General features: G+C 38.8%; 2 protein-coding genes across 2 annotated transcripts; both read left to right on the top strand.

The window, feature by feature from the left end:
* Positions 1-14,281: 14,281 nt before the first annotated feature.
* LOC111919437 (11S globulin seed storage protein 1) lies at positions 14,282-16,234 on the top strand. The gene is made up of 4 exons (XM_023914997.3): positions 14,282-14,615; positions 14,695-14,942; positions 15,017-15,595; positions 15,682-16,234. The coding sequence occupies exons 1-4, from the start codon at positions 14,303-14,305 to the stop codon at positions 16,099-16,101; spliced, it is 1,560 nt and encodes a 519-aa protein (XP_023770765.1). The 5' UTR covers positions 14,282-14,302; the 3' UTR covers positions 16,102-16,234.
* A 136-nt stretch (positions 16,235-16,370) lies between these two features.
* On the top strand, positions 16,371-21,172 carry LOC111919438 (PH, RCC1 and FYVE domains-containing protein 1). The gene is made up of 5 exons (XM_052764365.1): positions 16,371-16,855; positions 17,532-19,517; positions 19,585-19,731; positions 20,004-20,341; positions 20,712-21,172. The coding sequence occupies exons 2-5, from the start codon at positions 17,562-17,564 to the stop codon at positions 20,866-20,868; spliced, it is 2,598 nt and encodes an 865-aa protein (XP_052620325.1). The 5' UTR covers positions 16,371-16,855; positions 17,532-17,561; the 3' UTR covers positions 20,869-21,172.
* The last annotated feature ends 3,184 nt before the right edge of the window (positions 21,173-24,356 follow it).

Genomic DNA, 24,356 nt, shown 5'->3' with positions numbered 1-24,356 from the left:
ATAACTAGCAACACAGGGAGAGTGCTAGCTATGGGCTAGGAGGAGGCAGTCGCTGATCCCACCGTAGTTACGGGTAGGTTCCTCCTAGACAAGTCTTATTCATGCATTCTTTTTGATAGTGGTGCGGAGAGGAATTTTGTCAGTCATGCATTTAAACACCTACTCAAGCATAGATCCCAACCTCTAAACGAAATTTTCACCGTCGAGATGGCCAACGGAAAGAAAGAGAGCACTAACAACGTATTCATAGGCTATACCCTCACCCTAAACGATTATTCCTTCCCAATCGATCTTAAGCCAGTCTCCATAAAACGTTTTGATGTCATTATCGGCATGGATTGGCTAATTCTTCATCATACGGATATTCTTTGTTTCGAAAAAGTCATTCACCTCAATCTGCCAAATGGCAAAGCCCTCATCATCTATGGCGATAAACTCAACACAAACCTTCGTATCATATCGTGCATCAAAGCTCAAAAATATCTATGAAAGGAGTGTCATGCATTCTTATCCCATGTCGTAAACGAAAAACAGGAAGTTAAAGACCTCGAGAGCATCCCCGAAGTCTGCAACTTTCCTTATATCTTCCCCGAAGATCTTCTAGGAGTTCCTCCCGAACGCCAAGTCGAGTTTTGAATCGACTTAATCCCTGGAGCCACCCCCATAGCCAAATCCCCATACCGTCTAGCGCCGACAGAAATGCAGGAGTTATCCAGCCATATGAATGAACTGATTAACAATGGATTCATTATGCCAAGCTTCTTACCCTGGGGAGCACCAATCTTATTCGTGAAAAAGAAGGATGAGTCCTTCCAGATGTGCATAGCTTATCGCGAACTAAAAAAGTTCACCATTAAAAATCGCTACCCTCTACCCCGAATCGACGACCTCATCGATCAACTCCAAAGATCGAGCTACTTCTCAAAGATAGACCTAAGACCGAGATACCATCAATTACGATTCTATGAGGGTAATAATCCTAAGACAGCATTTCAGGCTTGTTATGGTCTCTACGAGTTTATAGTGATGCCCTTTGGTCTAACCAACGCACCCGCGATATTCATGTAATGCCTGTAGATCCGCGCTAGTCAATTTAGAGATAATAGGGGTCGAAAACAACTTTTCGACAAAAGATTATTTAGAATAAATAATCTTAACCAAGTTTTAGAATACGTTTCAAGGGTTCTTTACATATAAAGAACGCCAAAATCCGAGTTATAACGAAGAAGTTATGGCTCGTCGAAGTTTTACGACAAAACCGACACAGCACTAGGAGACGTAAATAGTGAATTTACGATAGAGGAATTTTTAGCCTTAGTGATCTAAACAAAAGTTGTAGTATACGTTAAACTGAGAACATAGAAAAAAAATGCCCAAATCTAACTTCGTATGAGGAAGTTATGAATTTTCTAAGATTTGGCTTAGCAGTGCACAACCCGAAACTCGAATTTTCGATCGAGCAGTTTTTGGCCTATGCGACCTAAATGAGAATTGAAGATCTCCTTAATAGGAACTCAACGGTAAAAAGAAAGACGAAAACGGAATTTGTATGTAGAAGTTATGAATTTTACGCGGACATTTAACATTATAATTACATCGTATTGTTAAATTTAAGATCAGTCGAGAATTAGCTGACGGAGTCAAAATTAAAGTTGTAGATCTTATTTTTACCTACGCAGGGATATATAGAAAGTCAAAAACGGAGATCATATGTGAAAGTTGCGGATTTTAGAAGTCGTAAGTGTGTTGTGCGAAAATGGGTGACTTGGCACAATCTTGGCCATTGCTTTCTCCCCAAGTCTTGTCACCAGATGGTGACATGTGGCACCAAGTTCAACCATATTTCACCCTATAAATAGAACCTCTCCCATCCTGATTTACTTCACACCTTTCCCATTCTTTCTTCTCTTCACTCTCTCTCTCTAGAACCTCTCTCTAGCCCCGAAACCCCCCGAAAAGCATAGGGAACCTCCCTAGCACGAGGCGGAAGCCCCAGAGAGCTCGACGGCTCTGAGAAGAGAGCCTTCTGGCTTGGGAACGTTGCTCCAAGCAAAGTCTGGTTTTCTATAAAACCCGCTGTAAGTGAGCTACGCCTAAGCTATTTTTAATATAGCTTTTATTTAATTATAGTAACGTTATTAGGAACTTATAATAAGTACTTGGGATATTATTATGGGTTATATAAGTATTGTTTAACGCTTATATAATAGTAATAATAGCTAGACTATTAATTAGTCTCGGAGAATAATAGACTAAACTCTAATGGTAACAATAGTAGGTTTCGTCGAAGGAAATTACTTTTAAGAAGCGAAGCGCTGTCTGAGTTCGAAATCACCACCTTTTCAAGTGAGTGCATATCCCCTTTCATCTTACACATAGATATGAAGTAATTAATATAAATTACGTGCTATGTGTGCATATTGTCTGAATATTTGTTGTATACGTTGGGTGAAATATTTTTATACACGTTTTAAATGATTTAAACTGTATATGTATTCTATATCTACAAAATGTGTTGGGTAAAACATGGGTAGATGTAATAGTTGTTGTGTGACCTAATAAAATAATGATAGGTCTCGATATAGATGTTATTGATGATCCAGTCATCTAGCGGAGTATAGATGACGACCACGAACTATTCTAGACAGTTCAGTGGAACGCTAGCAGACTCGCAACCTGTAGGTGTTTATTTGAACTGTGTGCTCACCAGCAGTACTCCATCCCCCACATGGCTGCCTTATTTGACATGAATTGCTGAGGAACCCCCGAATCATATGTTGTCACCTCGATGGAAGTCCTTAGACTAGGCCCCTTGTGTTACATGTTTTAGTGACGTAAAGTGCGGATAACGGGAATAGGTAATCGGGTTTGTTTGGTTTGATAAAGTTAATAAACTTATTTATTGTGGGTTGAAAACCCTATGTGCTTACCAGGTTTCCCAACTTGACCCACTCAGTTTATTTATATCACATGTGTTGATATGAAGTCACATTACACTAAGAGATTAAGGAGATATAAATCACTAGTGATAATGAATGTAAGTTCTGTTTATGCTTATGTTTCTGTATTGACGATGACATCCTAAATGTTTTAAAATGAATAAAAATGCTTTTCTTCGGAAATGCTTTGATAACGTATTTATCATGTTTTACTGGGAACAAATTCCACAACATTTTTATTAAAAGAGGTATTTTGATTTTTATAAAGTATAAACAAAATCGGTCTTTTCTGTCCGTGAAAATGGGGATGTCACAGTTGGTATCAGAGCATTAGTTTAAGCGAACTAGGAATAGGAATTTATTTTTAGACTTAAACTTAGAATGCTAAGCAATGATTGCGAGGAGTGTGTCTAATAAAATTTAGGTAAAGCATCTGAATGGACACAAGCACTAGCTAATTTAGGGAAAATGCCTAACATGCTTTTATGTGCTAAATGATTTATGATATGCATTGTATGATCGGATCTATGGTCTGTTGCCAAACGGATCTGGAAACTTTATGTGTTCAGATTTCTAAACGTTTAATTACGGTATTAGAATTGGCATATAACTTTTCAAAGAAATAGTGAGAATTACACGTCGATAGTAAATAAAATCTTTCCTATCTTAATTCTCGTCATTGCACACCGAACGTCTGATTTGGTATATAGATCAAAATGGCAAGATCCCGTAGTGGAGCCGGGAATGCGAATGGGAATAGGAATCAACCACCAGTGATTGAACAAATACATGTTGTAGCAGATGCTCCTGAGCCAATTACAATGGCCAGAGTATAAGCGATGATTCAGGCTATGTTGGATGAACAACAGGAAGAGATGAGGCAGATGTTGCATGAAAATAGGGAGGAACCTACAATGCCAGTTGAACAGACCGAATTTAACTATGGGCAGTCAAAAGGAGGGAACTACAGTGGAACCGTTGGTTAAGCCAACCCACCAATAGTTCGACAAAACAACCAGTATGACGGAGTCGATAGGAATGGATGCAAGTATAAGGATTTTCTGACTTGCAAGCCATCGAATTTCACTGGAAAGGAAGATCTGATCGGAGTCATGGATTGGATCTCGGAGATGGAGTTAGATTTCATGACGTGTGGTTGCAGAGGCAAGTTACAGACCACCTTTGCAGTACGTCAATTCTGAGGAGGTGCTATGTGCTGGTGGAATACCCTGGGGAAGACTCTGAGCCCCAATGAGCCCCTACAACTGACATGGGCAGAGTTTTTGGTGCATTTCAAATGCAAGTATTGCTCAACCCAAAACCTGCTCGAGCTAGAGAACCAGTTCCTGACCTTGAAGAAAGGAAGCATGTCAATTGATGAATACACCAACAACTTCATGGAGAAGATGGAGTTCGCCTTGCGTCTTGTTCCGGATGAGCTGGAGAAAATCGACAAGTACACAAAGGGACATCCATGGGAGTACGCGGTGTCAGTGCATCAGGCGCCTACTCTGGAGGCAGTTATCTGGGCTGCCAAGTCTGTGGAGCATATGATTAAGGGAAGAGATGCCAACAAGATTGAGGTTGGCGAAATGAGAAAGTTTGAGGGGTCTACGAGGCCCAATAAGAAGATCAAGACTAGTTCAAAGGAGTTTAGCGGAAGAGGAAACAAAGTGAAATGGTGTGAGAAGTGCAAGAAGAAGCACTTTGGGAAATGTAGCGAGGAAGTGACTTGCTACAAGTGTGGGAAGACCGAACATTACGCCAATGAGTGCACCACCAGAAAAAGGGTGTGTTATGAATCCCGTGAAGAAGGGCACGTTGCTAAGGATTGCCCAAAGAAGAAAGAGGCGGCAAGACCAAACATTCCACCGAAACCGAAGGCAAGAGCGTTCCATATGATCCTTGACGAAGAAGATGGAAATGAAAGGGATCAAGAATGAGGATCTATGAAGTAGTCGTGTAAATAGTACCACGTGGTGTAGCCTATTAGAGGCATAGTATTGGTTGAACACGAACACCTATGTAATCGTTTCAAGGAATAATATAAAACCTTCATTTTTTATATAATGTGTCAAGTTGTTATGGGATTTTCTTGTATGGTGACTTGGGTGAACTGTGAGACAATACTTGTGACGAGTATGAGTAGGTGTGAAAGGTAGTAGAGGCCTATACTACCAGAAGCACAAGATTCACGCTTGGATCGGGGAAAGTCAAAAAGTTACCAAGAAGCTAGTAATTGATACCGTTTTATTCAAATATGTCATTACCATCGTTTCAGTAATGACTAAGAGGATGATTGTTATTCTGACCCTAGCGGTCATATCAAATTGAGTCTGACTACGATAAGTATGTTACGTGGTTCAGAGAACCACGTTTGATGTAGCATCTGACTTAAGTCGGGAGATTGAAATAAAAGATAATCAAAGGGATCGGTAGAGGTATCGCGATAGTTGCTTGTAGCTAGAAATGCTATCTTTTAATATGTGATTAGAACATGAATCTAATGTGAGATATGGAGCAAGTGCAAGATCGAGCACCTCCTGCAATCAGGAAGTCTTAGAGTTAGATACTCGTTCAAAGAAACATCAAATTTACATTTATTACTTAGGATGAGAGATAACATATAGAGTCATCATGTGATCCCTATTTCACTGATGATTCTGGGACGTAATCATCCTAAGGGGAAGATAATTGTAACGCCCGTAGATCCGGGCTAGTCAATTTAGAGATAATAGGGGTCGAAAACAAATTTTCGAAAAAGGATTATTTAGAATAAATAATCTTAACCAAGTTGTAGAATATGTCTCAAGGGTTCTATACATATAAAGAACGCCGAAATCCAAGTTATAATGAAGAAGTTATGGCCTGTCGAAGTTTTACGGAAAAACCGACACGACACTGGGAGACGTATATAGAGAATTTACGATAGAGGAATTTTTAGACTTAGTGATATAAACAAAACTTGTAGTATATGTTAAACCGAGAACATACAAAAAAAGAACGTCCAAATCTGACTTCGTATGAGGAAGTTATGAATTGTCTAAGATTTGGCTTAGTAGTGCACAACTCGAAACTAGAATCTTAAATCAATTGGTTTTTGGCCTACGCAACCTAAATGAGAATTGAAGATCTCCTTAATAGGAACTCAACAGTAAAAAGATAGACGAAAACGGAGTCCACATGTAGAAGTTATGAATTTTACGCGGACATTTAACAGTATAATCTCCTCGTATTGTTAAATTTTAAATCGGTTGAAAATTAACCGACGGAGTCAAAATGAAAGTTGTAGATGTTATTTTTACCTATGTGTGGATATAAAGAACGTAAAGAACGGAGCTCGTATGTGAAAGTTACGGATTTTAGAAGTCAGAAGTGTGATGTGCGAAAATGGGTGACGTGGCACAATCTTGGCCATTGCTTACTCCCCAAGTCTTACCACCAGATGGTGACATGTGGTACCGAGTTCAGTCATATTCACCCTATAAATACTCCCACCCTGATTTTCTTCACACATTTCCCATCCTTTCTTCTCTCTTTACTCTCTCTTTAGAACCTCTCTAGCCCCGAAACCCCCCAAAAAGCCTAGGGAACGTCCCTAGCACGAGGCAGAAGCCCCGGAATGCTCGATGGCTCCGAGAAGAAGAGCTTTCCGACTCGGGAAAGCTGCTCCAAGGAAAGCCCGATTTTCTATAAAACCCACTGTAAGTGAGCTACACCTAAAATATTTTTAATATAGCTTTTATTTAATTATAGTAACGTTATTAGGAACTTATAATAAGTACTTGGGCTATTATTATACGTTATATAAGTATTGTTTAACGCTTATATAATAGTAATAATAGCTAGACTATTAATTAGTTTCGGTGAAAAATAGACTAAACTCTAATAGTAATAATACTAGGTTTCGTCGAATGAAATTTTTTTTAAGAAGCGAAGCGCTGTCTGAGTTCGGAATTACCACATTTTCAAGTGAGTGCATAGCTCCTTTCATCTTACACATAGATATGAATTATTTAATATAAATTACATGCTATGTGTGCATATTATCTGAATACTTGCTGTCTATGTTGGGTGAAATATTTTTATACACGTTTTAAATTATTTAAACTGTATATGTATTCTATATCTACAAAATGTGTTGGGTAAAACATGGGTAGATGCAATTGTTGATGTGTGACCAAATAAAATAATAAGAGACCTCGATATAGATGTTATTGATGATCCAGTAATCTAGCGGAGTATAGATGACGACCATAGATTATTCTAGACAGTCAAGTGGAATGCTAGCAGGCTCGCAACCTGTAGGTGTTTATTTGAACCGTGTGCTCACCAACAGTACTCCATCCCCCACATGGTTTCCTTATTCGACATGAATTGCTGAGGAACCCCCGAAGCATGTGTTGTCACCCGATGGAAGTCCTTAGACTAGGTCCCGTGTGTTAGATGTTTTAGGGATGTAAAGTGTGGATAACGAGAACGGGTAATCGGGTTTGTTTGGTTTGATAAAGTTAATAAACTTATTTATTGTGGGTTAAAAACCCAATGTACTTACTAGGTTTCCCAACCTGACCCACTCAGTTTATTTATATCACATGTGTTGATATGAAGTCACATTACACTAAGAGATTAAGGAGATATAAATCACTAGTGATAATGAATGTAAGTTTTGTTTATGGTTATGTTTATGTATTGACGATGAGATCTCAAATGTTTCAAAATAAATAAAAATACTTTTCTTCGGAAATGCTTTGATAACGTATTTATCATGTTTTACTGAGAACAAATTCTGCAACATTTTTATTAAAAGAGGTAATCTGATTTTTATAAAGCATAAACAAAATCAGTCTTTTCTGACCATGAAAATGGGGATGTCACAATTCATGGATCTGATGAATTGGGTGTGTCGCCCCTTCCTAGACAAGTTCGTGATAGTATTCATAGATGATATCCTCGTCTATTCACGAAGCGAGGAAGAGCATAGACAACACTTGAAGCAAGTTCTAGGAACTTTAAGGGGGGGGGGGGGGAGAAACTATATGCAAAATTCTCAAAATGTGAATTTTGGATAAGAAAGGTAACTTTCCTCCGTCATATGCTTAGCAAGGAAGGCATACATGTGGACCCTTCCAAAATTAATGCAATTGAGAATTGGTCAGCACCGAAGACGCCCACGGAAATCCGACAATTCTTGCGTTGGCTACTATCACAGATTCATTCAGAACTTCTCCAGGATTGCTAAGCCTCTTACCGCCCTGGATCAGAAGGGTGTAACCTTTAGTTGGGGAGAAAAGCAGGACACTGTGTTCCAAACATTGAAGCAGGCCCTATGCAGCGCACCTATCTTGTATCTTCCAGAAGGGACGGAGGACTTCATTGTCTACTACGATGCATCCAACTAGGGGCTAGGTTTTGTGCTTATGCAGCAAGGAAAAGTTATTGCTTATGCCTCGATACAGCTGAAGGCACACGTAGTCAACTACACAACTCACGGTCTGGAGTTGGGAGCAGTGGTCTTTGCCCTAAAAATCTGGAGACATTACCTTTATGCTACCAAATGCACTATCTTCACCGACCACAAAATCCTTCAGCACATTTTTTATAAGAAGGAGCTTAACATGAGAAAGCGGTGATGGGTAGAGCTACCAAATGACTATGAGTGTGAGATACACTATCATCCTGGAAAAGCCAATGTAGTAGCGGATGCCCTCAGCCAAAAAGAGTATTCAGGTTGTAGAGTGAAGGCACTAACCATGACGATCCATTCCCACCTATCCAACCAGATCAAAGAGGCTTAGCTGGAAGCCTTAAAGCCCAAAAATGTGGCAGGTGAAACTCTGCGAGGAATGGAGAAGAACTTTGAGATCAATGGAGACAGAGTCCGTTATTTCATGAACCGTATCTGGACCCCAAAGTTCGGAGGTTACAAGGAGGTTGTCATGAATGAAGCCCACAAAAATCGATACTCCGTTCACTCAGGTTCAGAAATGATGTATCTAAATCTCAAGAAACTCTATTGGTGGCCAAACATGCATGAAATATGAGATTGCTACCTACATGGGCAAGTGCCTAACTTGCGCCAAGGTCAAGGTAGAATATCATAAGCCCTCAGGATTACTCCAACAGCCAAAAATACCTGAGTGGCCATGACACTATCTGGGTAATCGTCGACAGGCTGACCAAGTCTGCCCACTTCCTGCCAATCAAAGAAACATACGAGATGGAGAGACTGACCCGAACCTACATCCAAGAGATAGTACAACTGCACAGTGTGACTGTATTCATTATCTCCGATAGAGATAGCAGATTCACCTCAAGATTTTGGCAGTCACTACAGACAGCTCTTGGAACTAAGTTGGATATGAGCACAAATTACCATCCACAAACTGATATGCAAAGTAAGAGAACCATTCAAACGTTGGAAGACATGCTGAGAGCATGTGTTATTGATTTTGGCAAGTCGTGGGACACCCGTTTGCCCTTGGTCGAGTTTTCCTATAACAACATCTGCCACACCAGTATCAAGGCTGCTCCATTCGAAGCCCTCTATGGTCGTAAGTGCAGATCCCCTCTGTGTTGGGCTTGTTGGATTAGTGTCTAAGGCTATAACTATATTTGGTAAGTACTTGACCCGATTTTGCATGGTCCTTTTGGGTTGCCTTCACCATAGCAACTTGATAGGGTGATTTAGAGAGAAGAGATATTATTATTAATGTATTATAAGAATAATATGTTAAAATAATAATAATATTATTTGATTAATATAAGTCATAAATTAATTAGGAATTAATTAATTGACTTAAAGAGATTAATTGAATAAAGGGGTATAAACTGTCAAATGTGTGAAAGTTGTATTTTGAGCCAAGAACCCTTATGGATATGGGTTGGACGATTTTAGGGATGTGGATAACCTAGAAATCGTCCAAGGCCCTATCTAGAAGAGGATTTGGATTGCTGTGAGGCTAAGTTATCCAATTAGGGTTTTAAGGTGAAACCCTAGGAGCTCATAGTATAAATAGATCCATAGGGTTGAGGAAAGCGGCCACCCTTGTGATTGGAGTAACCCTAGAGCCGATTTCGCTCTTCCTCATCTCTCTCAAATCATCTTCTTGCTAGTTGGTGTTTGTAAGCCATTAGAGGAGTGACATTTGTGACTCTAAGCTCCAAGAAGAAGAAGGTTTTCAAGCAAGTAAATCAAGGTATTATTCTAGATTTGTTTTCATATGTTTCAATTGTTAGTTTACATTAGATCTAGCCATGAAAGTCTTGGATATGTTGCATGTTCAATTAGTGAAACCTAGATCCAAGCTTTAGGGTTGTATGTGCACATAGGTAAAGTTCTTATGTCCAAAACCCATCAGGGCTGAAGTAGGTGACATGCAGTTAGCTAAGGGAAAAGTCCCCAACAACACTCTCATTGGCCCAGAAATCATTCGATAATCTGAGAACGACTAAAAGCCTCCAAATATAGAAAAAAGAGATACATTGACAAAAGACAAAAACCCTTGGAATTACAGGTTGGTGACCGTGTTCTGTTGAAGGTCGCACCCTGGTAGGGCATGATATGCTTCGGAAAGCGCAGAAAGCTAAATCCAAGATAAATTGGGCCATTCGAGATCGTCGCTAGGATCCCCCCCCCCCCCCGGCGGTAGCCTACAAACTTCGGTTGCCACAAGAACTTGAACTTAACAACATACATCCCGTCTTCCACATGTCAAATCTTAAAAAGTGTTTATCCGACGAAACCCTTGTGATCCTGCTCGATGAAATCAAGATCAACGAGAATCTTAACTTCATGGAAGAACCAATCGAAATCATGGATCGGGAAGTCAAATGAACGAAACAAAGTCGCATACCGATAGTGAAGGTTCACTGGAATGCCAAGCAGGGACCTGAATTCTCTTGGGAGCAAGAAGAACAAATGCAGCAGAAGTACCCGCATCTTTTTCCTAGTCCATAATTGTATTATATGAGTAAAATTTCGGGACGAAATTCCCTCTATCGGGGGATGATGTGACAACTCGACACTTTTTCAGTCAACAAAAGTCAATTTTCGTTAAATAAAATGTCGAATTTTATTTATTCCGTTAGGCTCGTAAGGGTTAGAAAACCATTTAAATTATGTAAATAAAATTTATATAAGTGTCGGAACCAAAATCACTCAAAAAATCAAGTTTTCCCTCGAAAAACAGCAAATAACTCGTACAACCCTCGTTTTCGGCCGAAAACCTCTGGCCAAAAATAGTTCTCGGTCAAGAACCCATCTCCAGCCGAATACCCAACCGATATATAGGTTTTCATCTAAAACCTTGTTCATTTTTCACTATTTCCACCCGAAAACTCTCTCAGTTCTCTCCCAATGATCATCCAAGAACACCCTCATCTTCAAGAAGGATTCTTCAAATCTTCAAGTTTTTCCTCAAGAACACAAAGAACACCAAGAACAACCTTCATATCTTCAAGGGCCGAAAACACAAGCAGAACTAAACCCTGATTTCGGCCGAAAACGTGTGTTCGGCCGAAAACCCAATTTGCATCCGAAAACTGCTTTGAACCGAGAACCTTGGCCGAAAACCCTCCTTTCTCACTTCAAACAAGTCTTGGTAATATTCCTAACACAAAAACAAGTGTTTTCTAACACTTTAATTAATGGTTTCTCTAATTTAAATACAATCATGTGTTTAATTATCATTAGGATACCGTTAATTCCGCGTACTCCAACTCGAGGTCATCTTTCCAGTTTCGCTATCAAGCACGTGCACATAACCAACTGTGAGTTCATACCCCTACACTTTAACTATTTTTAACGTTTTCAGGGGGGAATACAAGCAAAATACAAATAATTTTTGTGTTCTTATACAAAGGATTTCAACAAAATTAAAACTTATGCAATTAATACAACCAAGAGATCACTACATTTTATAAAATATTTAGATATTTTATCCCTTTTGTAACATGCTAAGCATAAGGGATGTTTTCAACATACAACCATAATTGCAAAGTTTTCAGTACAATACGTGAATCGAGTACATAACATACATGCAAACTATAATAGGTATAGTTTGGGATTTCAACACACGGTTTTACCAATTCAAGAGCTTATTCATTAACAAACATATAAAGTATGATAGATATAGTGTATGGTATACAATATTATTTTCTGAATACAAGAGTACAATACTAAATAATTATTTAATTATAATTATTTTTTACTCTACAAGTCATACATATAGTTTCAAGTACAAGAGAATGCTACAACACTACACGTAAACTAGTTAATACATGGTTGTGAGACACTACTTCAATTGTACCCTTTGGAGTGCGGAACTAAATCCTACCAAAATATAACCAGAGTCTCTTGGAGGGAGATCATGAGATTTGTGTGTAGATCTACAGGGACTGACAATCACACATCTGAACTGCTAGCTACAGTTAGGCAAGCATGCCTGGGGTGACAAATATCATACCGTTCTGACGCCTGAAGAACGTCGTAGAGGTCACTAGGTCATATCAAGCATGGTTATACCAAACTCACAAAGGTATAAACTAACCATTTGTTTACAATATTTAATTCTTTAATAGTTTTATTTTAATTAATAGAACTACCACACACTATACTGGAGGATTCCAGGGAATACAAACTCATGGTTTTATTTTAAATAATAAAACTACTATACACTACTGGTGGTAGCCAGGGTTTTCATACAAAAGGTTTCGTACAAAACAACACTATACAATACAGCTGGTGGTAACCAGGCATACAAACTAACACTTTCATATACTACTACAGAATACAGTAACGAACACACATTTTGGTCTTAGGGTTTAAGACTAGTTTTCATTACTAAAGAAAATAGTGGATTTTCTTGAGAAACATACAAACATTTTCACATATTCAATGGCAGGTTTTCATTACAAAAACATTTTTATGAACTCACCAAATTAATTGTTGATACACTTTCAAAATCGTTTGTATTCTTAGGAAATCAGTAGACAGGTACGCCCGCAGGCTTTTGAGAAAAAGGAGTTCATAGAGCCGCGTCTTTCACACTTTTGTTATACTTTTGCTACATACATATTATGTATCAAACAGATGTAAATACCTTATATATTCAATGTAATGGTTGTGTTTACTTTGATTATTATGATGCAACTTTCGTGATACTGTACATGACGTCCTCCACCTCCGAACATTTCCGCCGTCTCGGTTTGGGGCTGTGGCATACCATTACATAATCATTAATACATACGCTTCACAATGAACACAAAATACCAATATACTCTCTACCATTACATAAACCTAATATATAAGCTTAACAATGAAGACAAGAACCAATACAACAACCATTGCAAGAAATATAATCTTCAATTCTTTCACTTCTTTCCTAACAACTGCACATCCTCTACAATTTTTAAAAGAGTATCTTCTACATTAGGCTTCACATTTACAGGTTCTTCATGAATCAATTCCCAAACTTTACACTTTTTTCCTGGTTTCTTTAGTAATGAAAACAACAATCAAGAAGGCAAGAAGGAGAAATTAAATGCAAAATTGATGCATTTGGACAAATAAAATCAAAATCGGTAATTACCAATGAGTTAGGGCACCCTCTAAATTTCTTTATGGGGTTATCTTTGGTCTTGAAGGTATGAACTTATATAGGGAGTAAACAATCACAAATGACTTTGTTATCTACTTTGTAATTGCTTGAACCGCTGAAGATCCTTGAGCCAGTCGACATTCGTCTTCTTCTTCTAGGGCAAAATCATGATTCCTTCTGCTCTCTTGTTTAAACACCCGTTTATAAGCCTTGACTAGGCCTTGCCGCCACCTAATTGTTATTCCTGCCACATGTGCTTCCACATTAACAAAATCTATAGAATCGAATCCGGTCGTAAGGATTTAATGCATACATATTCAAAATCTTAATTAAAAAAACAAAAAAAAAAAAATTTAATGTATACAACCCTATTAAATCATTTCCTTTTTATTAATCACTAATTAACTTTTTAGATTAGTTATTAATGTCAGTTAAAATTTTCAACGATGTATACTTGCGACTCTTTTCTTATTATTCCATGTAGAATGTAGAATTAACGATTCAATCTTCAATCAGTATTACTTGTTTATGCGACCAGATTCATTGGATCATAAGCCACGATAATACGACAACACATGGATCATCTTCATTTTCAGGACACTTTCGCCACATATATCCTCTAAAAATCCAACGTGTACACTATACATAACATTAAAACAGAACAAAATTGCCACCATTTTCATTACGTGTCAAATCCTCACACTCCACACCCACTATAAATCCAAACCCAACCTCTTCGCCACTTCACACCACAATTCAACAATGAGTTTCCGACTCCTTTCTCTTGGTCTTTGCTTTCTAGTGCTCTTTCATGGCGGTTTGGCTCAGATACAGCCACCCCGGAAACAACAGACACGTCTAAGTGGACTCTCTGAATGCCAGATCGACAGAATCACCGCTAGAGAACCCAACCGCGTTGTGGAATCGGAGGCCGGAGTGTCTGAGTTCTGGATCCCCGAGGAGAACGATGAACTCGAGTGCGCCGGCGTAGAAGCAGTTCGTCATACTATTAACCCTAAAGGGCTTCTCTTGCCATACTACCCAAGTGCACCGGAGCTTGCCTATGTCGTCAGAGGTACTCTTTGTATTGTACATCGTGCATTGTAACTTGTACATAAGGTCACTGATTCACTTTCCTAATGTATATGTAACAGGCGAAGGTATTCAGGGAACTGTCCTTCCAGGGTGCCCGGAAACATTTGAGACATCGTTTCCTTCGGAGGGTGGAAAAGGAGAGTTTTTTGACAAGCACCAGAAGGTTTACCGATACAAAGAAGGTGATATATTAGCGTTGCCTGCCGGAGTAGTTCACTGGACCTACAACGATGGCGACAGACCCATAGTCACCATTGTTCTTCGTGATACAAGCAATGTGGCTAACCAGCTCGATCGAACCTTCAGGGTAATTTGTTTAATTAACATCATTTCTTAAACGTTTTTGTGATTAGAGATTCATATGAACGTTTTTATGATCAGAAATTCTTCCTCGCCGGAAACTCACAAAGTCAACAAGGACAACAAGGAGGCCGTGGCCAACAACAGCGCGGCCAGGAAACCAGGTGGGAGGTGCCGTCAGAAGGCCGCGCACAGGGTGGCAAGAGACGAGATGAGCCTCACCGTGCTGAAGGTGGCCGGAGAAGGGGACAACAAGAACAAGAAGGCTCTAACATCTTCAATGGTTTCGACGACCAGATCCTTCAAGACGTGTTTAATGTTGACTACGAGACTGTGAGGCAACTAAAGGGACAAAACGACAACCGTGGATTCATCGTTCAAGCTGATAATTTCAGAGTCATCACCCCAGAAAAGCAAGAACAAGGACGAGAACGCCAACGATCATCACCTTCACGAGGAAAAAGTGGTCGTCGTGGTGGTGGCGGAGCCAACGGCTTTGATGAAACCTTATGCTCCGCCCAGTTGAGCGCCAACCTTGCCAACCCAACCCATGCCGACGTGTACAACCCACGTGGCGGACGCGTCAGCAGTCTCAACAGCCACAAATTCCCTGTCCTCGACTTGCTTCAACTTAGCGCCGAGAGAGGAATCCTTTACAAGGTAAACTATATGGTGTCTTCAAAGAACTAAAATCAAATGAAATATAGAATTAAAATCGTATTATAACTTGCTATTTTTACGTGTAGAATGCTATTCATGCACCATACTACAACTTAAACGCCCACAGTGTAATCTACGTGACAAGTGGAAGCAGCCGTCTGCAAATCGTGAAAAACGATGGGTCAGCCGTGTTTGACGACTGGGTTCGCGAGGGTCAACTGATCGTGGTGCCACAGAACTTTGCGGTGGTGAAGAAGGCCGGCGAGGAAGGATGCGAGTGGGTGGCGTTCAAGACAAATGACAATGCGATAACGAGCCAGTTGGCCGGACGTTTCTCGTTTGTGAGGGCACTGCCCGAAGAGGTCTTGGTGAACTCGTATGAGATTTCACGAGAGCAAGCTAAGAGTTTGAAGTATAACAGGCAAGAAGCTGTTGTTTTGAGCCCGAGGTCGACGAGTCCGAGAGAAACAGCGAAGAATGCTTTGTTGAATGTTCTTTTTGGTTAGATGAAAGTTGGAAGTTTTCACTTTTCATGTATGAAATGGTAAAATAAGAGAAGGTCGACTCAGAGGAAAGTAGGGATCGTTGTGCAATATGTATCCTTTACCGATAAATAATGAATTTTCTTTTGTGCCTCAATCGATCTAAGAATAAAAAACATGGATATATGAGTGATTAATAAAGAATTTCAAATTGGTCTAATCCAATTTTCATATTTCAAAAACATATAATTAAAAAAAGGAAAAAGATAAACAAACATTTCTTCAAAATTTTCTCCTTAACAAACATGTGACAATAAAGGAAAACATATGATGCGGATTTAATCAACAAATATCCAGTAAATAGTTAAAAGGGGGCCAAATGAGCGCGCCAAAATCGGTTCCATTTTTGTTGAGCTGCAAACGTTTCCCTATACTTTCGATACCTTCTTCAACCTCTCTCTCCCCTTCCATTATTGTTCTCTCGCATTCTGGTTTGTTGAATCTCCGCAAAACTAAGCAAATATTCTGCATTAAATCGGCACAGATTTTACATAACGATTTTGGCCTTCTGAAAATTAATGGTCGCTGTTATTCCCAATGTCGGATCGAAGATTTTAAGCAATTGCTGAAGAATTTAAGTTTGCGATAGGCCAAAGAAACGGGAAGAAGGAGAAGATTGGATTGCGATTATATCATCCTTATGGTACAATTGGAAGGGTTTCAGATGGAATGATAGATGCTGTTAATTGTGGGTTATCCGGAGCATGATATTGAGCAGGTTTGTTTTTTCCTCCTCTCACTCAGGATTTAACACATTACACACATGAATTTTTAATCCTTTCACGAAAATGAGTTCTATTTAATGTTATATGTTTGAGAACATAGAAAAATTGAGTAATTGGCAATTATTACATATGTGCTATATGCCTACAAATTAATCGGTTTGTTTTATATCTTTTGGAAAGAGCAAAAGGAAAACATGTTCTACATTGAAGATTAGAGTTCCTCAAAAAAACATTCACTCATATATGTGTTGTTGATATTCAAATGGATTGAACAAAAACATAACTAAGTCACCACTTGTATTTAGGCCTTGCTAGTAATCTGTCTAAATTCAAATACAAACCAACTTTGATTGCTACAATAAAGTAAAATATTAAAATTTATGCGTTTATAAGAAGAAATTCGTAACATAATGCTATATAATTAGGTAGATTTCTAAATATACTATGTCTAAATAAGAAGAAAAAAACCAAAAGTACAATGCTCTAATAGAAAGAAATATAAGTAGGATGATATAATACACCAATAATAGTAGTAAGTTGTTATTTCTTACATTATATTACTGACTTTTACAAATTCTATTGCTACACACTCTAATGCATGCTTATAATACTTGGTTTTCTTGGGTGTATACATTTACAACCTTCTAATTAATCTTTTAAATTTACCAGTTTCTAAATGCCAAATCTTGATCCACAAACATGCAATTAAGAACAAGTGGTGCAGCAGATGGTTTCAGAATCAGCGTTTCCAGCACTCCCAGTTGTTCAAATCACAATTCTGGCCACGATGACATAGAATCGCTAGGAGACGTTTTCGTTTGGGGAGAAGTTTGGTCTGACGTGGCATCCACCGATGGATCCATAAACACTTTCCAATCAAAAAGTGACGTCACCATCCCTAGGCTCCTAGAGTCGAACGTAGTCATAGACGTCCAACAAATCGCGTGTGGCGTTCGCCATTTGTCCCTTGTTACAAAACAAGGCGAGGTTTTCACTTGGGGGGAGGAATCCGGCGGCCGGCTCGGCCACGGAACGGAAAAAGACTTCCGCCGGCCACATCTTGTGGAGTTTCTCGCCGTTACTAATGTCGATTATGTCGCGTGTGGTGAGTTTCATACGTGTGCTATAACGAACGCCGGAGATTTATACACCTGGGGTGATGGGTTACATAACGCCGGTCTCCTCGGTCATGGCACCGACGCGAGCCATTGGATACCGAAACGGGTCTCCGGTCCTTTGGAAGGACTTCTGGTGTTCTCCGTCGCGTGTAGCACATGGCATACGGCGCTGTCAACCGTCGACGGGAGGCTATTTACGTTCGGCGATGGAAGGTTTGGGGTTTTAGGGCACGGAGATCGGGAAAGTGTAAAGTATCCAAAAGAAGTCCAATCGTTAAACGGGTTGAAAACTTTGAAAGTCGCGTGTGGAGTATGGCATACGGCGGCGATTGTCGAGGTCACAAATCAACAAGGCGGACTTTCGACTTCCCGGAAGCTGTTTACGTGGGGCGACGGCGATAAATTCCGATTAGGTCATGGAGATAAGACAACGTACTTACAACCAACTTGTATTTCATCTCTTATGGATTACAACTTCCATCAACTAGCATGTGGCCACACCATGACGTTAGCCCTCACAACCTCCGGCCATGTCTTCGCCATGGGTAGTCCGGCGTACGGCCAACTCGGAAACCCACAATCCGACGGAAAAAAACCGGCGTTAGTACAAGACGGATTAGTCGGCGAATTCGTTGAAGAAATTTCATGTGGGGCCTACCATTGTGCGGTTTTAACATCAAGAAGTGAAATCTTCACATGGGGAATGGGAGCAAACGGAAGATTAGGCCATGGGGACTACGAAGATCGGAAAACTCCAACTTTAGTCGAATCGTTAAAAGATCGACACGTGAAAAGCATTTCTTGTGGCGCAAGTTACACCACGAGTATTTGCATCCACAAATGGGTTTCCGGCGCCGATCAATCAGTTTGTTCGGGATGTAAGCAAGCGTTTGGATTCACTCGAAAGAGACACAATTGTTATAACTGTGGGAATTTTCATTGCCATGGTTGTAGTTCACGAAAAGCGATAAAAGCCGCATTGGCGCCAATTCCTGGAAAACCCCACCGTGTTTGCGACTCCTGTTACGCGAAATTAAAGAAATCAGGTGAAATCGGGAATATTAACAACAACAACAACAACGTCTCCACTTTTCACCGGAAATTTAGCACACAACCCGCACAAGGGCAACAAGGGCGGACTTCAAGGCTATTAATGTCTCCAAATATCGAACCAGTTAAATATCTTGAAATCATGTCCGCTATGTATGGACCAAAATCAGGTAATTGTTCATCTTTAAGACGTTCGCAAGTTCCATCTTCACAGCAATTGAAGGATATTGCTTTTCCGAGTTCATTGGGGGCGCTTTCAAATGCCTTGAGACCTGTTTCTGGCCCCACGACGATTCAGCCACAGTTTCTACCGCCACCGCAGCCACCGCCTCAGCCGATGTCGGCGGCGAGGCCGGCTTCTCCTTTCGCGAGGCGGCCGAGTCCGCCGTGTACCAGTGGCTCTCCGATGTTCTCGAGGGGTGTGATTGATAGTTTGAAGAAGTCTAATGAGCTTTTGAATCATGAAGTCACCAAGTTACATAATCAGGTAGTGATTTTTGCTATTTCTTCCGATTTAGCCCAATGGCTTTTTCATACTTTTTGTGAAATTGTAGGTGAAAACTTTAAAGAAGAAGACTGATCGGCAAGAAGCAGAAATTCTGAAATTGAGAACTAAGGCTGAACAGTCTGCTGCCTTGGCTTCAGATGAAAGTGCTAAGTGTCTGGTTGCTGTGGATGTCTTCAAATGTGTCAAATCTCAGGTAATTACTAATATCATAAAATAGTAATATACTCATTGTACTTTAAATGAGGACTAAAATAGCAAAAATCAGATACACTCAAGGACCTAAAATGTAATTTACTCTTTTTTTTATATTATAACGCAACCTAGATTTTCGGTGCTGTGGTATTGCAATTGACATAGAAGCTTGTTGTTTTAGTGTGTTATTTAATGTTTTCAATAACGTAATAATATAATAATGTTTTTTTTGTAATGTAATAATGTTAGTGAGCTTGTTGTTTTATATGTCAGCTAAAAGATTTATCGGAGAAGCTGCCTCCAGAACTATCTGATGATGAAGCATTCAAATCAATAAGTTGTAAAATGAATGAGTTTTTGCAATCAGACATTACTTCATCGAAAAGAATCAGAAGCAGAAAGTATGCTGATGAGAATAATGGATCTTCTTCTTCTGGTCAAACCACAGAATCCACAAGTCAAACAAGCAGACAAGGCAGCTCGAGATTACCCAGGTATCCAAGTAGGAGGGAGGAAAAGAAAGAATTGATTGAACAATTTGAACCTGGTGTTTATGTTACTCTCATTCAGCTCTCAAATGGCACCAAAATATTTAAGCGTGTTAGATTCAGGTACTTAGTTTTCTTCATTTGTTTTTGTATTATTACAGCGGCCTACTTTCAATAAAATACATACTTTATGTCGGGTTCATGAAAAATTAAAGATGATATAAAGACTTGCTCTCAATCTACATTCTGTACAAAAGATTTGAATACCCTCTTGGTCCTAGTCATAAAAAATAGTCCTAGAAAGTTTGACCAAGTCAAAACAGTCTTTGTACTGTGTTTGACATGCACCGATGTCAATGGGACAAAAATTGTACCTAGAAAGGTGGGACAGAGACTGATATGTTGTTGTGCAAAAGACATAAATATCCTTGTATAAACTTAAGTGTTATGCAAGATCTTGATAACCTTTTTTTGTTTTGATAAAAAATGGCAGCAAAAGGAAGTTTGTGGCAGAGCAGGCGGAAGAATGGTGGAAGGAAAACAAAGAAAGGGTGTTCAAGAAATATAGTCCGGGAAGGCCAAGCAACCGTCCAACTACATCTAAGGCTCAGCCACCTCCACCTAATCAGGAACCATCCACATCCACTTAGCTTACTTTCTTTTATCTTATATAACCCACTTAACAAAATGCGAAAATATTATTAGTTGTGGTAGTCCCTATGAAGTATCTGAATCTAGGGAGTAAAAAGGTCAGAATCCATAGGTGACATCTGATAGATATTGTGATTTATCTTCCTCATGTTAGATATTTGATATATGGGACAACAATGTGTCCGAACACAATCTTGGGGAACCATAAATGAACTAATGTTAAAGGAAGAGAGATTAAACAACAAATATCAACTTTTTATGTGCGGATAATTTTGTAACACTCTTGCACAATATAAATGGGTCTTTTTACCCAAATTTTATTCAACATCTAAATTAGTCTGATTTATATATAAGAAATTCTAAATTATTTAAGGTCAGGTTTATTCAGGTCATTGCAAACATATTTTGGTCTATGGTGAATCGAAAAAAAAAGCCCCCAAAAGATATGCCATTTATAAAGAAAAATGTAACTAGTAATATTATCAAGGCTCCAACCTTGGTGGCCTCTAGATCGAGAGTCAGAATTCTTGGCCTTCTTCGCTGAGCCCTCTGTTGTTTGAGTCGGAGTTGACTTCCGCTTTGTCCGAAGCTCCAACTCAATTTCCTATTCCTGGGCTCTGTCAATCATGTCCTCCAGTGTCCTGCATCCTGAGATGCTAACAAACTTCCTGATATCATCCCTCAGCATATCGTGGTATCTCATCTTCTTCATCTCTTCATCCACAACATACTGCAGAACTAGTAAAGCTCTTTCCCTGAACATAGAGGTGATCTTTATAATAGTCTCAGTCGTCTAAAGAAGGTCCTAAAATCCCTTGCCAACTGCTACACCTAAGTAGCATGTGAAAACACATCTAAAAATGGTAATGAGGTCTATCCATTTCATGGCATCAATGTACTACGCTCCCAAATCATGACCACCTCCTCCCACCATTCATGAGCTCGATCTGTTAGAAGGTAAGCTGCAAACCTCACCTTCGACCCCTTATGGTAGAAGCTTATCCATTGGGTACTCTTAGTGTCCGTAATCCATCGTCTACTGGCAATGGGTCTTTCTTCCCGGAGAACTTTGGGCTCCACAAGCTTTGAACTCCTAAAAGATGAGAGTTCGTGCCCCAAGTTGACCAATTACAATCTCTGTACAAAAGGCCCCTAGACGCTTATCCAGTAACTACATAATCCCCTTCATGATCGTACCAAACATTATCGGTGTCGCATCCAAGATACCGCGCATGATCTCTAACATTATAAACCCGCGTATCCTCTCATCAATTAGTTCAAAATCAACGCCTAAACCGGATCCAGAACTAGAGCCTCGGGTAACCACCACTATACTGAAAGGCAACAATACAAAAGAGAAGAACATAAATACAAAAGAGAAGAACATACCTGAAGAATCTCTCATGCTATAAGCTTCTTAGAATTTACGTGACTTTCCTTCAACACCCATCCTTACTTTCTTTAAGAATTATATCGAATCCTCTAAGTCAATTCACTATGGCTACTCACATAGGTTTTATACTAAACAACATACACAACGTACTACAACACTTCTTAGGCTTCCTAGGAATTCTCTTCTTACACATGCTGGAAAGGTCTCGCACATAATCGCAATAAAATAGATGTCTGAATAGATGTCTCTACTGTAAGGCCTTCATCAGAAAAGAACAAACAATAAGGTTGAATCAAACTTTCTCAGGCTATTCAGTATTAACTATATACTACCCTAAAGCATTCATCAAATAGTTTTGAGTATCAACAACCCTAAAGCACTTAGGCCATCCAGATATAACATGCATATAAAGGCATCTCTCCTAACAAGCATACTAATCATGCAACCCTGAGCAGATCCTTAGCCCTAGATAGAGCATATGTAGGTACAAGACACACTTTTGAGCAACTCTTAACCCCTTTGTTTATAGACTAAAAAGCTACAATGAACAGACCAGACCATGCTTAAGTATGGTGCACAGACAAAGATCAATCTTCATCAACATCTTTACATAAGCCCACATAATCTTCGTATCATAAAAACTTATATTTACATGTATAAAAACATTTAAAAATGTATAAAAACTTATCTTTACATGTATAAAAATGGTTTTAAAGTTTTTTTATTTAATATTTGTTTACATTTATTTAATAATACGTATAAATACGTTTAAATGAAAAAAGAACTTTGAAAACGTTTATTAAGGTGTAAAAATATATAAAAGCGTTTTTCATATATGTTTTGGGTTAGTTTATGAAATAGTCAAAATATTTTGTTTTTTGCAGAAAAATCCCAAGATTTTGGGCCAGTTTATGAAATAGTTCCAAATTAATTTGTTACCGGTTGAACATGAAAAAGGGTCAGAATGCAACATTTTACCGGTTTTTAGGACTTTTCTATAAAAAAAATTAATTTGGTACTATTTCGTAAACTGACCAAAATTATTAAGACTTATCTTGAAGAATTTACTAAAAACAAAAAATTCAAAAAAACAATAAAATGACAAAACATAATGTAAAGCAGGCAATTTAGGCAATTTATGGATATACAAGAAATCCCTTTCTTTTATTCTCTCAAATCAACATAATTATCATATTTACTTTGTACTAACTCTCTCCACAAACCTTATCACCGTACACATTAGGGAAAATAAATCATGAGGTTAACCAACTATTGATTTTGTTCACGTTTGGTCCTTTTTTTCTTTTTTTGTACACAATATACCATTTAACGTGTTGTATGTGTTCACAAAAACCATTACAACCTGCTATTGAAGGTTTTTGGTGACTTTTTCATCTTCGATGATTCTTCGGTCATCTTCTCCTATATGTCTTCGGCCAAACACGAATTTTCCGACAACTTTGTCATCTGCAGAAACCAACGAGTTTGAAGGGTTCCAAATTTGTGGGTTTAAAGAGTTCTAGATTAATAGGTTTAGACTCGAATGAAGATGAAGGGTTCCAGAAATCGTTCATCAATAGGTTATTTATCAACTTTAGTTTTCTATTTCTAGGGTTTTAGTACTCGTTCCAAGAATAAGAACAAGAACCTGAAACACATAGATTTCCAAATTCAGTTTCTACCATGGATGTAGCTTCAAACCCATTTTCTAGTCTGGACCATCAAATCGATTTCATCCTTGGAGTGTGTATCGGATCTGAGAAAACAAGCAAGTGTGTGTATGTGTGTATGTGTCAGAAATCGTTCCAAATCATTCCATGTTGTTCATCAACTTCGGTTTACGATGTCTGGGGTTTCAAAAATTATTCTAAGAATAAGAACACATAGAACGAACCATGAATACATATATGAAATCATTCTAGAAATCTGATGAACACACATCTAAAACCAACGATTTCTGGAACGAATCTGATGAAGGCACATTTGAAATCAATTTCTGGACACAAATATGATGAACATAAATATGAGGAACACATCTGGTGAACAAATCTGATATAACACATCTGATGAACAAATCTGACGATTCAACGATTT

Source organism: Lactuca sativa, chromosome 5, assembly GCF_002870075.4.
Source record: "Lactuca sativa cultivar Salinas chromosome 5, Lsat_Salinas_v11, whole genome shotgun sequence".
Classification (NCBI taxonomy): domain Eukaryota; kingdom Viridiplantae; phylum Streptophyta; class Magnoliopsida; order Asterales; family Asteraceae; genus Lactuca; species Lactuca sativa.
The sequence above is the reverse complement of the archived record's forward strand: the minus strand, read 5'-3'. Positions and strand labels throughout refer to the sequence as shown.